This window comes from Sorghum bicolor, chromosome 3, assembly GCF_000003195.3.
Source record: "Sorghum bicolor cultivar BTx623 chromosome 3, Sorghum_bicolor_NCBIv3, whole genome shotgun sequence".
Classification (NCBI taxonomy): domain Eukaryota; kingdom Viridiplantae; phylum Streptophyta; class Magnoliopsida; order Poales; family Poaceae; genus Sorghum; species Sorghum bicolor.
Window position 1 is genome coordinate 62,442,189 of NC_012872.2, and position 14,704 is coordinate 62,456,892.

General features: G+C 45.4%; 1 protein-coding gene across 1 annotated transcript; it reads right to left on the reverse strand.

Moving 5' to 3' along the window:
- On the reverse strand, positions 1,422-4,113 carry LOC8075555. Its single transcript, XM_021455705.1, has 3 exons — positions 3,969-4,113; positions 2,182-2,245; positions 1,422-2,082 (listed from the first exon to the last, which is right to left on the reverse strand). Exons 1-3 carry the CDS (start codon positions 4,058-4,060, stop codon positions 1,894-1,896), a joined length of 345 nt encoding a protein of 114 aa, XP_021311380.1. The 5' UTR covers positions 4,061-4,113; the 3' UTR covers positions 1,422-1,893.

Genomic DNA, 14,704 nt, shown 5'->3' on the forward strand with positions numbered 1-14,704 from the left:
ATTCGGCGAGATGGCGGCTAGGGTTATAGGGGCGCGTGCGGGCGAGGCCGAGGCCTTAAATAGGACGGTGGTCCCGGGGTCCTCGAAACGCGAGCGGGCGCGGAAACCGGAGTCGGTTGCGGCCGAGTCCGTTCCGGCCGGAGGAGGAAGACGGCGGGTGGGTCCCACCCGCGGGGCCCACACGTCAGCGGCAGGGGCTGGCCGCAAGGGGAGAGGAGCGGGGCGCGTGCTGGGGGGCGCGGTTGGGCCGCGGCAGCGGCTTGGGCCGGGGAGAGAGGCACTGCCCTTTTTTTTCTTTTTTTTAACAGATTTCTTCTATTTAACTCTTTCTCCAAAACAAAACAAAACAAGCGCAAACAAATAAAATCAAGCAAAAATTATGCTGCAGCATGAATGCAAACTCAAACATGTTTCTACCTTATATTTATTTTTTATTTAATTTTGTAAATTATTTAATAATTCCTAAAAATTCAAACTGAGCCAAAATTAAATCAAATTTTAAACTGAATTTGAAATTCAAAAATTTGGAGTGTTATAGCCTAGGTCCCGGCGGGATCCGCGGTGGCGCGCTGTTGGGAATCGCCAGAGGCCGCGGATTTGGAGGCAGCGTGGGGAGGGAGAGGAAGGGGAAGAGCAGGAGCAGCGGTGACGGGAACTCGGGGAGGAGCTGGCCCTGGCCTGGCTTGGATCGAACGACCGATTTGGCCGTTCAATCCTGGCCAGGCCCCAGGCGTATGGATGACTCTAGTTAGCCAGGCTCCAAGCTCAGTACAGGCAACCAAACACCCAAAAACTGGCCCAACTGAGCCATAGCCAGACTAGGCCACCAACCAAACACACCCTATGTTCACGGGCTCACGGCCATCACGGTTTCCTGCTGCTTTGGGTGCTGGTACTGGTACTGCAGTGGCTCCATGCTCCCACGACTGGGCACATTTTTCGCTGATTTATTATAAGAGAAAAACGCTGTCAGAACAAAGTATATCTCATAAGATAAGCGAACGGGCTGGCACTCGTTAACGTCTGGGTCCAATGTCACGCACCTTTCGGACGCAGTTTACTACAGTCATGGACTCGGGGAAGATGCTCTCTCTGTCGCATGCTGTGCCTTCGCTCTTCTGAAAGACAAAGCTCCCTGTTCTTATAAACAACGGAGTCTGTCCTTGCAAAGCAAGTGATACATATTCAGTAAACAATAGAAAGACTGTACTTGCAGAACGAGTGGCTTAAAAGACAGGCCACGCGACGTAACATGCAGGAACAGCTTGGCCTCATTGGCTGCTCGTTTGGTTCACTCAGATGGCAAATGGTAGCAGCAGACCGACAAATCATGTAAGATATAGTATATAATAGATCAGACATGTTGCACAAGTGACTTGAAGATTTGTGTTGTTTGTTGCATTTGCTGTGCAAGGCAAAAGTGCTGGGAAAAAAGTGTCAATAATCGAAGAGGATGTTTTAGTGACGAGAGAGGAATACGAGAATAAAATGATTGAATCCAGATGTGCATTCCTGAGAGGCCGGGTGGGGTGATAGCAAGGACCGGATACAAATTCCCACTAGAAAAAAGAAAGCTAACACACTAACATATGCTCGCCACAATGCAAAGCTTTTTCACCGCTTAGATCTGCGACTGTGAAGGAAAACCTTCACCTTTTGTCGCTGTCGAGATCTGCTTGCAAGTTGGGGGCATACGTACAACATCACATGCAGCTTGGTATTTACTTAACTCTGAGCTGACAGTAACTTCTTGTTAACATTTCGATGAAATTTCATGTCCATAACTTGGTATGGAGTATCAGGTCGCGCTCTTAAAGGAAGTTGCAAAAATTAGGAGGGCCGTCCTGTTCGGTACTCACAAATTGCCATTCTTGTTCATGGTTTGGCTCTTGTTCATGGTTTGGTCCCGACCTGATCAAAGAAGTCGTTCGTTGGGACGACAGGAACAAGGTAATTCCCAAAGAGGGAATCGAAGCTTTTATAGCTTCCAAGGCACCCCTCGTGCTGCGCTTGAAGGACGGCAAATCGCTTTGCCTCTCTAACTTTGTTGAGATCAACTCTCGCAGGCAGCGAACCCGGAATCTGCAAAAAGTGTTGTTCACATCAAGAAAGGATGTTAGGAGCGAATATCAAGAAACAGGAAAGAAAGCGGCCATTGCCAATGGCCGTGTCAGGGCATACCGGCGATGAGTTGGAAGATGCTACCGAGTTGTCCTTATCTGGGGTAACTTGAGACGGCCTGGTCCTGTGTTCCAGAGAACATGATAAATTATGCAACAGGCAACACATAGTTCAGTACAGTTGCTGTTTCTGAATTGGTAAACTGTTAACTAAATGGCTAGAAGATATAATTGGCTGGTACTATCATGACGTCAAATCATCAACTAAATCATTGGTGCCATCTGTAGCCCACTCGAGTAGGGAATGTATTAACAGTAACAATGATTAAAAAAAGGCATTTGATGTGAAGTTCGATAACAGAATAACTTGTTTTGTCTTGACCGAGTGAGAAGCACAAACCTATTTGGCTTGGCATAGCTATCTGAGAAGGAACTACAGCTACAGAGCATGAATTTTTCCTTTTGTTATTTTATAGGGTATATTAAGATATGCCCTCCAGATAACCTAATACCGATACTTAAATATACAACACACAATGGAAAGTTAACTGACCGGATAGATGGTTCGGGCTCAATAGATTAATGAGGACAATGGAAACCTATTTGACTTGCACAGCAGTCCTCAATAATCTATGAGAGACAAAATTGAACGTTCAGTTTATATGCTACACTGCAGTCTACAGAGTACAATCCACAATTGGAGTTGAGTTTGTTAGTTGATCTCCTCGCCAGATGGACTCAAAGGTCTCTCTGGGTCTTATTCTCGCGTCCTGATTGAGGGGCCCAACCCTACATGTTTGTGGCCCCTGTCGTACAACGCTATAAAAGTAGAGGTGGGGGCTGGAGCTCGCAGTACGAAGTTCACCGTACAACCATTCTCCCCACTGACATCTTACTCTAATCTGATCTAGAGAAGAGCGCTGCCAGCGACGGGAAGCACCACCGACGCTGGCAACTCCTCCTCGACTTCAGATCCGTGCCGTACCGAGGACGCCGCTGACCCGATGGCTCCGGCGAATGACGGATCTGCGAACGCCAGCGGATCAGCAACTCCTGCGCCAACAGACAGTCTATTTCTTTTCATTTCCGCTTTCTATTTACAGTAGATGTTGTTTAGGGACTCTCCTGTACTCTTGTTATTGATCTAAATGAATGAAATGTTCCCGACCTAACAGAGTTAACAGAGGTACCTAACAATGGACAAAACCAAAGGTAGAGTTATTTTCCCCTTTTCCGGGCAACAAATAACGTTGCACAAGCAGTCAAGCAGAGTATTAGACAATACTCCGTACATACAATACCTGCTTGACTCTTCAGGTTCAGGATCAAGCAAGAGTCTGAAAAAGAAAAAACTAGGGAGAAACCCCTCGGTTGAAAATGCACTGTTCTCCTTCATACCTGTGCCCACAAATCACCCGATACTATCGTTGCTACTCAGCTATGGCCGATGCTGTAGCAGGTGCACGCATATTGGCAGAAATGCAAAAGGAAGGTTCCACACGAATATGGGGACTTTTTGCCGAAATACGGAAGATCACACGCACATTGCCACACTCCAAAGCCGCTTTTGAAGAACACCGAAACCTTACGTATGAGAATGCCCGCGAGATGCCTAGTCCGGAATCTTGCCAAAAAGAAACCTACACTTGTAGCCATCTATCTCCCCACTCCACTACCACTAGCTAGGGCGGAACCTCTCCAATCCACTCATCGAAACTAGAAGGACAACGGCAGCTCGTTCGGACCTAATCAGGCATGGGCGTATCAGAGCGTTGCGAGCACGTAGCAGTCCCAAGAAATATAGCTAGGAATCACGCGAGAACTTGGGAGGGTGATCAAAACTGGTACCTCCTGGGCGGCTCGATCTTTCGCCGCTTCGGTGGCGGCGGCGGCGGCGGCGCTGACGCCGGGGAGGTAGGGTCTGACCCCTCGGCCGCCATGACGTGCCGCTTCGGTTCCCGGTTGCTCGCAGTCGCAGGGATAGTAGCCCAGTTCTTTCTTGGTCCTTAACACTTGCTTGGCACTGCAATTGGGCTGAAAGGGGAGACCTTACCGAGCCCAGGATAAACCCATTAAAAAGTTTTCGGTTTGTTGCGGAACTTTGCCATTTTGGCCCAGCAAATTCAAGCGAAGCAACGGGAAGGGCTCGTCGCATTTCCAACTCCAGAGAGTGGATTTGATTGATCAGGGAATGCGTAGGGAATCTTTATTTTCCAAAATCATGTGCACATCGTGCCATCATTATGTCCAGAAAGAACGAAATTATGAGCGTCTTATTGGCCTACGAGTACGACGTTGTATCGACATCTTGGGGGGGATCGTTCTCTGTCACCGCCGTGCAAGGTGCACAGTTGTCGACGTCGATGTCCTGAATGCCTTGTCAGGTGTCGTTTCGTAGTAAGATGAACGGTCACCTTTCAGGTACCGATCCCCAACTTCGTTTTTATCGTAACGATGCATCGCTGATCGGTTCAGCTCAACGCCTCAACCAGAGCATTGATCGGTCCATAATCCATTCGGCAATCCGCGAGTGCACCGGCCGGATGCCTTTACTAATTACAACTAGCGACCATCTAACGTACGCCCTGAGAACTGACAGGCAGGAATCATGCATCGTTGGGTTCAATTTCGTGCAGTTTACACAAGTTCTTACGCTTTCTGACGACGACCCGTCCTGCGCTCGTCCAACCTTTCAAGTAAACTTTTTCTCACGGTACGACCGCCCGTCGATCAGAAGCAGAGCTTGCGCTGCCAGAGCTAACCGACGAAGCGCAGCCGCATAGGCCGCGGGACGCCGAGCGGCGGCACCAGGCAGGGCGTGGGCACCCACATGGAGCACGTCGCGCGTCGCGCCGCCTGCGGTCTGCCTGTCCGCTGCCGCTCCGGCGTCCGAGCGCACGTACGTACGTACACGACGCGTGCACGTCGCATACATGCCGCCAGCTGCTAGCAGAGACTAGGACGCCAGAGAGCCTCTATCTCGATCGAGGCGTGATTAATTGCATCTTTCAGTCGCGTTACTGTGGCTGCTTCCGTTTCCGTGTTTTCGTTCCCTCTGCTTCGTCAGCCTTGCTAGAACGAGCAGCGATAGACCAGCGAGCGCCGGTGGATCAGAGATCTCTATCTACAAGACTACAAGTATCGTGTCGTGCATCGTACTGTATGTAGGGGCTCCTCGTTAATGCCTGCCGGCAGACGTCGCAGAGGATGGGCGTCCCCGCTACAAGTATAGATGGCCACAGGACCGTGCCTAGGTCGTTGTCTCGGTGGCACGGCGTCTCGGTCTAGTCCGACCCAATTAAACTGTGGCCAAATTTGTAAGCTTCTTCATTTGAGTTTATCTGCCGATTCTACCGGTCATTCTGTAGAATTTTTTCAGATATGAATAGGCTCATAACTTCCATTGAAACACTAAACCCTAGCTACCTCCTCTTCTTGAGTTCTCACTTTCTTTTCCTCTCCTCCTCTTCCTTCTTCCTGCAGCGGTGAAAACTCAAGAAGGGTATGGTGGGGGCAGGGCATAGGCATGTGGCCGCAGAGCAATGCGGAGCAGCGCGACCACAATAGTGGTGGAGTAGTGCGACAGTTCAAGCCTGGCAGCCTAAGAGCATCTCCAGCAGACTACCTAAACCCACTACATATCCTATTTTTGGGTAGTGGAGGTTAAAAAACGTCCTCCAACAGGCTACCTATGTGACTACTTACTTTTGTTGGCCCAACAAATTCTCCCTCCCACTACCTACATCTGTTGGGCCAACAAATCTCTCTACCTATATTTTTCTCTCTCCGATGTGACCCTCTCTCTCCTTCCGCTCGCATGCCCGCACCACGCCTGCACTGCTCGTCGGCGCTGCCCAGCTCGCTAGCGCCACGCCCTGCTCCATAGCACATGGCCCTTGCTCACGGATGGGGTGCCCTGCTTTCCGCGTGGCAGCCCTTGCTACCCCGCATGGCAGCTGCTTGCCGGAGTCCTACTTGCCGGCGTGCTATGCTGCTCCCAGCCAAGCCACGGGCCCGCCTGAGGCTGCATGCCTCTCCGGCCAGCCAAACGCCACTGTCGGAGCTTTTCTTGCTAGCATCGATGGTGCGTTCATCTCCCGAAGCAATCCATGGAGAAGATAAAAGATACGATGACATGTGGGACCTAACTGTCATTCTCTATTAGAATTGTTTTGGTAGTCAATTTTAGGTAGTACTGCTGGAGTTAAAAGTAAAATTTGAGTAGTATAGAAATAACTGGCTACCCAAACTAAGAATTAGGTAGGCTATTTTAGGTAGTACTGATGGAGATGCTCTAAGCCGGGCAAGCTCGACGTGCAGGTGGCCCCGCGCCCCAGCACATCTCGAGTCTTCACCTCACACACACCACGACACATGCCCAGACTATACACGCACACCTTACACACAACACAATTGTACAAACTAGACAGACGACGAGCGCATCGCAAAATCCCTTTGTGGCTCTACACGATACGAGAATAAATCTTGGTGAGAGAAGGGAGTTCGATTCAGGAATTGAACCCGTGCAGGCAGCCTGCACACCGACCGGCTAGCCACCCGAGCCAAGCTCGCTTAGCTTGAGTCTTATACTAGGTCATGCTTGGTTCATATGTAGCTGCAACCAAAGGGCATGCACGACACTTGCTGGGGTGTAAACCTTTTAGCGACATTGCAAACTCGATCCGTAATCCGTGGGGTATTAAGTATCCAAGGCGCCATATTAGGGTACTAATGCATAAAACTATTAGCGTAGTTTCTATAATATAGGACATCGTACCAAGAAATAATTTTGCCCAGTGCAAGATTTTCTACACTACAAGACATAAGTAGTAATAGAAACTATATTCGCTCTCCCAATGGGTTATAAGTAGTTTCTTTTCCATTGATAACCGTGAAGACCCAGTTTCTTAATGGCACTCCAAATGCTAGAAACTCTATGTAATTTCTATGCCTATTAATTTTTATAAACACTATGTATAGAAACTATGATCCAAATGGATAGTTTTTATAGAATATGTTTTTATCCAATCATATTCATTCTCTTTCCATTCTCAACCAATCATATCAATTCATGTATTGGATATCGTGTAGACATGGTTTCTAATGTAGACCCAGTTTCTATGATTTTTACTCTCTCTCTTCAATAACTACCTTGATACATTAATGTCTATAGAAACCATGATGGTTTCTGAATTAGGAGTGTCCTAATTAGATTTGGTTTCTTGGATTTTTTTCTCTCTCTCTTCATTAAATGAGTTGTTGTATTAGCAAATTGTCTACATGGCTGTGTAATTAGGTCGTGTTTAGTTACCGAAGGGAAAATTTTCGCGACACTGTAGCATTTTTGTTTGTTTGTGGTAATTATTGTTCAACCATGGACTAACTAGGCTCAAAAGATTTGTCTCATAAATTTTTACTAAACTGTATAATTAGTTTTTATTTTTATTTATATTAATACTCCATGCATGCATCTAAAGATTCAATGTGATGGAGAATCTTGAAAAACTTTAGTTTTTGGGGTGGAAGTAAACAAAGCCCTAATATCTATATAAGCTATCATAGTTTCAGTATTGTGAGTGTTCTTGGGCTTGTTTAGTTCCAAAAAATTTTGCAAAACAGGTACCGTAGCACTTTCGTTTGTTTGTGACAAAAATTATCCAATCATGGATTAACTAGGCTCAAAAGATTCATCTCATCAATTCCGACCAAACTATGCAATTAGTTTTTATTTTTGTCTATATTTAATACTCCATGCATGCGTCTAAAGATTCGATGTGACGGGGAATCTGAAAAATTTTGCAAAATTTTTTGGAAAGTAAACAAGGCCTTAAAGGTGGAAGATCTCAACTTTACAAACTGATGAACTTTCAAACTTTGAGGGTGCAAACCTATAGCACTGCACCGTTACTTAGGGAAATGGCCACGTCCATCAGGTCGTTATTATGGGTCAACACTGTTTTGTAGGTTGCCGACGAGAAATTCTTTGAACTAAGGCCTTGTTAGTTCCTAAAATTTTTTGGTTTTGGGTAATATAGCACTTTTATTTTTATTTGTCAATTGTTGTCTAGTTATGGACTAACAGTTTTTGTTTTCGAATATATTTAATACTTAATGCATATGACGTAAGATTTGATGTAACAAAGAATTTTAATTTTTTTTTGTTTTAGGTTGAACTAAACAAGACCTAAGGATGTTTGGCAATGCAAAGCTGGAGTGAAGTAGTTCTAAACATCCTCTAATTTTACGCGGAGCCAAACTCAAGATCTTGAATGAGGGAAGGTGCTACTTAGAGCAACTCTAGCAAGGCCACTACTCAAGCCCCAATAGCTAAATATGAATGCTCAGGCTAAAAACATTACTCCAACAGGGCCTCTACTCCAGACCCCCATATTTGGTTAGGCACCTATATTTCTCCGCTAGACCATATTCTCGTTGGTCCAACAGGACAGCCCCCATCCTCCATCGTGTGTCCTAGCCCCAGCGTGCGCTCCCTCTCTCTCTTTCTTCCCTTGCATGTGCATGACACCCTACGGGAACCGGCTCGATGCTCCAATTGTGTCCCTGTCCAAAGAAGAAGAAAGAGGAAGAAAAAAAAATAATGACGAGTGGGTCCATTCCGTCATTCTCTCTGGAATAGATTTGGGGTCCAAATTTGGATGCTATTGCTGAAGTTGAAGTAAAAAAATTAAGCCCAAAAGGTAGAGAAGCACCTAACTAATGCCTTGTTTAGTTCCGAAAACTTTTTGGTTTTCGGAACTGTAGCATTTTCGTTTTTATTTGACAAACATTGTCCAATCATGAAGTAATTAGGTTTAAAAGATTCATCTTGCGATTTACAGGTAAACTGTGCAGTTAGTTTTTATTTTTGTCTATATTTAGTGCTTCATGCATGTGCGCAAGATTCGATGTGACGGGGAATCTCGAAAAGTTTTTGGATTTTGAGGTGAACTCTTGCAAAATATTTTGCAAAATGTAAATAGTACCAATTTCGTTTGTATTTGACAAATATTGTCCAATCATGGTCTTACTAGGCTCAAAAGATTCGTCTCGTCAATTCCGACTAAACTGTGTATTAGTTTTTATTTTTGTTTATATTTAATACTTAATGCATACATCTAAAGATTCGATGTAACGGAGAATTAAAATTTTTGCAAATTTTTTTTAAAGTCTAAATCAAAAAGTAGGTACTCGGTTAGGACAACCAGCTACATGGGCCTAGCCCAATGGGCAACAGGAGTACGGCGCACGGCGCACCATAAATTCAGCACTGCCGATCGTGGCGAGCAGCCGAGCATGCAGTTCCAGGCCTCCAGCAGTCCAGCGCCGTGCACCGGTGACCGTGCAGCGTGGAGTACTGAGGAGTATGCTGATAGCTCGGTCACGTCGCCTAGCGACTGGCAATGCGTGCACGGTCAGGCACGGAGACTTGCCTGCGCTGCACGGCATGTGGAAATCACATCAGCTACCGGTACAATGTGATAGAGGATTGATTGGCTTCGGCGTCTGTCAGTTTCTAGTTTCCCTTCCTAGCATCTAGGGCGGGCCCAATAGAAAGTATACGTGCTAATTCACATCAGCTACCGGTACATATATATTTTTTTTATTTATAATTGGTCAAACTTAAGACAGTAAAACGTGTGTGGTAGACTTGCATTCTTTTAGGATGAAGGTAGTACTACGTACCATTTCTTTTGTCTTACGAGATGGAGGTAGTACTACGTAACATTAACAGTATCCTAGTAATACTCTCAGGGTAGATGAATAAGGCCTTATTTAGTTCCCTGAATGAAAAGTTTTTAAATACTGTAGCATTTTGTTCGTATTTGACAATTATTATACAACTATGCACTAACTAGGCTCAAAAGATTTGTCTCGCAAATTATAGACAAACTGTGCAATTAGTTATTTTTTCTATATATATTTAATGCTCTATGTATATGCCGTAATATTCGATGTTATGAGAAATCTTGAAAAGTTGTTAGTTTTTAGGTGGAATTAAATAAGGCCTAAATATGAAATAGTGTTACAATTTTGACATAAATTCCAACATTTTAGAACTGTTTTTTTTCTATACTCCATCTCTACAAAATAATACAGCTATAGTATCTATGCACGTTAAAGTAGTTTAAATTTGAACAAATTTACAAAGAATATTATTCACATTTATATCTTCAGATTAGTCTATTACAGAAGTACGTGTAGTACACAACATCTCTGTTTGCTTTTCTTATAAACCGTACCTTTTCTATTAAGCAACCGTGCTTTTCTTTTATAATAAATCAGCGAACAATATTTTTAACCGACGAAAAAAATTAATTACTGTGATAGCTTGGCAGTGGCGTGATATCATGTACCTGTAAAGGATATTTCTTTCTAATAATTTAATATTACTTCTGTGAAGCGTCTGCTTTAGATATCGAAGTATAATACGTACACTGGTTTTGTCCATAATACTAGTGCTTCACATTGCAATATTGTTGTGCTTCATTCTAAATTATAAAATATTTTACTTTTTTAAGATATATAGTTTTATTATTGTCGGTGTCTGGACTCGTGGTCTAGACACAAACGAGTGTAAATATGCGTGAGTATCTAAGCCTGGATGGTGATGCAAGTGGAACATAGAGGGTTTATACTTGTTCGGGCTAAGGCTGCCCTACGTCCAGTGAGATCGGGGGTTTGTATTGCCTTGCACCCAAAGGTGCTTGTAGTAGGGGCGTACAAGCAGGTTGCGAGAGAGGGCTAAGTCCCAAGTCTCGGCTTTGTGATGTGGACAGAGTGCTGGTTGCTACTCTGTAGGTGAACTAGCTTGGAGTCGTGGTGTGTGTATGTTGTGTGGTCGAGCTTGTTGGTGAACCTGTCTTGGTCGTGAGCCCTGGCTCCCCTTTTATAGCCTCAAGGGGAGGCAGGTATTTACATGAGGGTTTGGATATTTCCTCTACTGAATGGAGGAGTAACAGTCCCGACCCTGTAGAAGCTTGCTCATCCCGTCCTTGAGGTATGGCTGACAATATGGTTGCTCCTGTGGGGGGTTGTCGAGCTCTGTTGGAGTCGTGGGGGTCGAATCGGCGATACTGCAGTCTGTCATGTTAACAGTGGGAAAAGATAGCAAATAGTGATGTTGATTAACCTCTCCCATTCCCCTTTCACTGTGAGGCGGTACACCACAGTAAAAGAGGTAAGGCTGCACAGTGAAAGAGGTAAGGCTGCACAGTGAAAGAGGTAAGGCTGCAGTGACCAGGGTGGTTGGAACAGTCGCCACCATGCCCTGCTGCGATATGGGAGTCACTGCTCCTGTCACGTCGTGGGTACGGGCGCCGTGCGTTGGAAGCCTTGTTCTGACCGGGTGAAGCGGCGTTGGCGCCCGAGCCCTATAGGGGTCAGGCGAGGCGGAACTTACGGCCGAGGCCTAGAGGGGTCGAGCGAGGCGGTGTCTGCGTCCGAGCCCTAGAGGGATCGGGCGAGCCGGAACTCGCGCTCGAGGCCAAGGGGTCGGGCGAGCCGCGATTTGGGCCCGAGATCGAGGAGACAGATGTGCTGGAGCCCGCGTCCCGGTGATTGTGGATGGTTTAGTTCGTCTTTTGCGATTTTTATTACTCTGATTTGGGTATCCTTTTTATGGTACCCAACAATTATGCACTATGTTTAGATGTATTTTAGGTTTATAATAAAATAACATATTTTAAAAATCAATTCATCTTATAATTTGGTACTTCCATCATTATAAAGTATAAGATTTTTTCTTGCATTTCTTGATACATATACTAAAAAGCTATGTACTTATATATATACTATATCTTTATACATAATGAAAGTAGTATATTTAGAAAAGCTAAATATCTTATAATTCAAAATAGAGGGAGTACTCTTGTGGCACAATAAGAGTGGCGTTCTAGCTCTTGGGCGATGTCCCAATAAAAGTGTCGTTTGAGTGCAGATTCCACGTCTCAGTAGTTTGTAGACCTATCCCGCGCTCCACTCGATTTCAGGGTCATCGCTTAATCCCCGAGTGCCCATCTTCCTGGATCATAGCAACGGGCCCCTTATCTTCTCTGCTCGTGCCTACGTCTAGCACCGTCGCTCCATCTCCTCCTCCGGTGGCCGTCAGCGCCCCTCTACTTCTCGCCTAGCACTCTCTTCTCCTACGGAAAGCTCAAGTTTGATTTTGGTAGTTAATGACACCAAGTTACTAATGTCTTATGTTTAAGTGATTTGAGTTAGGCATAGCAGCACATGTGATGAAGGTGCTAGGTGGCATAGAAAAGTGGCCACATGATTATAAAGAGATGAAGTATGAAGTGGAGATCATGGTGATAGACAAGGAGTAAAGTGATCAAGTCAAAGATATAAGCATAGGGTTTTGCTTTTGCCGGTCTAAGTTGAGTAGAGAAGTGATTGACCGGATTTAGGATAGGTAACCGACAATCAAGAGGGGAAATCACGGTCATCTCTCGAATCAAGTGCTACTAGGTTCATATCTTGAGCATATGCATTAGGATCTAGTAAAGTGCTAACCTAACTCCTTTGATGAAAATGTTTGTGAAAAGCTAACACACATGCACATTGGTGGTGGTCACTTGGTGGTGTTAGCACATTTGCAAAGGAGGTGGAGTTCCTATGGTAGAGAGGGGTTTGGGTTCCTCTCCCCATCCCGCCGAACTTACGAGACGGGATTGAGCGCTTTTGAAAAAAATAAAACGTATATTTTCTATTGCACTGGTGAAATTCTTTAGAAAGTTGCGGGAGTGTTTCTCACTCACCGAACGCTGGCCGCGGAGGCATCGGACGCTGGCCTAAGCGTCCGGTGTACTGTCGGTGTGTGGCCTAAGTAAGCAGAGCGCACCGGACGCTCAGAACTAGACACAGGGGGGTTGTTGTTCGTGCGTCCGGTGATTGTTGGTGTCAATGAGCAAGTTTGCGAACGTTTCTGTTGAGAGCATCGAACGCACTGGAGAGCGTCCGTTGGTCTACAACCGGCGACCCTGCGCATTTTACACCCTCTCTGGGTACAGGTCCGGTGTGTACCTGACGTGTTCGGTGCTCACTTGACTGCGCCCGGTGGTTTGCAAGTGGCCGTTAGAGATCGACGTGGGATTTTCAAAAGGGTGACACGTGGCTGGCATCTGTGCACTGGACGTAGGGTTCCAGCGTCCGGTGGCTCCCTAATGTGCGTCCGGTGTCCCCGACTTTTGCCCAGTAAAAGGACCAACGACTCTATTTGTTGAGGGGGCTTATAAATAGAAGGTGGCCGGCCTTGGGTGTTCTCTCTTGCATTTTGGAACACTTGAGACATACTTTGAGCTAGAGAATACTCCATCCACTCATCTCCTTGCTTGTTTGCTAATCCTAGTGAGATTGAGTGAGATTCAAGTGCACTGCTTAGTGAGTTACATCTAAAATGAGAATGCACCAACACCGGTTGAAGAGAAGAAGCTACAATGCAATGATATTGCCATTAGTGCTCTTCATGAAGCTCTTGATGACATGACCTTTGAGCAAATCAAAAACATTGAGAATACTCATGATGCATGGGCAAAATTGGAAGAAACATTCGAGGGCACCAAAGGTACCAAGACCGCCAAAGCTTATATTCTCCAAGATAAGTTCTCTAGCTCCAAGATGCAAGAAGATAAAAGTGTGCCGGAAATGTTTAATCGGTTGCAAGTCATTGTGAATGATCTCAAGGCACTTGGGCATGAGCGGCCTTCGGAGACATTGTCGTCGATCTCCGTGGCGCCTCCACTTCCTCCCCTCCGTTGGCGTCACGGAGTTGAATCTAGATGAGAACCGAGAAGCGAAGAGATAGAGAAGAACATGCTAGAAGCATTATGGGCATTTTTCTTTAGTGTTGGTATGCAACAATGCTCTTAGAGTAGGTAAAATAATAGGTTTACAACCAAACTAATGCTGATGTGGAGGTGAAAAGACAAGAGAAAGATGATAGTTTGGCTCTCATGCAAGCACCAAGCTGAGGATAGATGCATAGGTAGTGGTAGATCCAAATAGCAAGTGTTGTGAGGAGAAATAGGAAAGAGAAGATGTCTTAGAAATAAGTACTCTAATCCAAGTATGAGACAACTTATTATATAACTTAGCTCTAATTATTTTACTTATAGTTAAATACTTAGTTTTATTATTGACTTTGTTCTTGTTGGGACGGAGGGAGTACGTGGTACAGCTTCGTGCAGTGAGGCCACGGACGGGTCAATTCTCCCAGCTCCGGTCTTGTTTGGATGTTGTCGGATTCACCTCAATCCATATGTGTTGGAGTGGATTAGGGTGGAATTTAGTTCAAGTTACACTCCAATCCACCTCAACACATGTAGATTGATGCGAATCCGATTACATCCGAACAAGACCTCCGTACGAGCCGGACTTCCGGTTCCTGTAGTCCCGGCTGACCGGCTTTCCCTCGGTGACAGGAAACTGGCACATGTGTACAGTGTACAGTGTGTGTATACTACTCCTATATATCGCGAGCAATACGCCAATACATCGCTACCAGTGGTACTTAGGCCTTGTTTACTTCCAAAAAATTTTGCAAAATAGGAAATAGCACTTTCGTTTGTATTTGACAAATATTG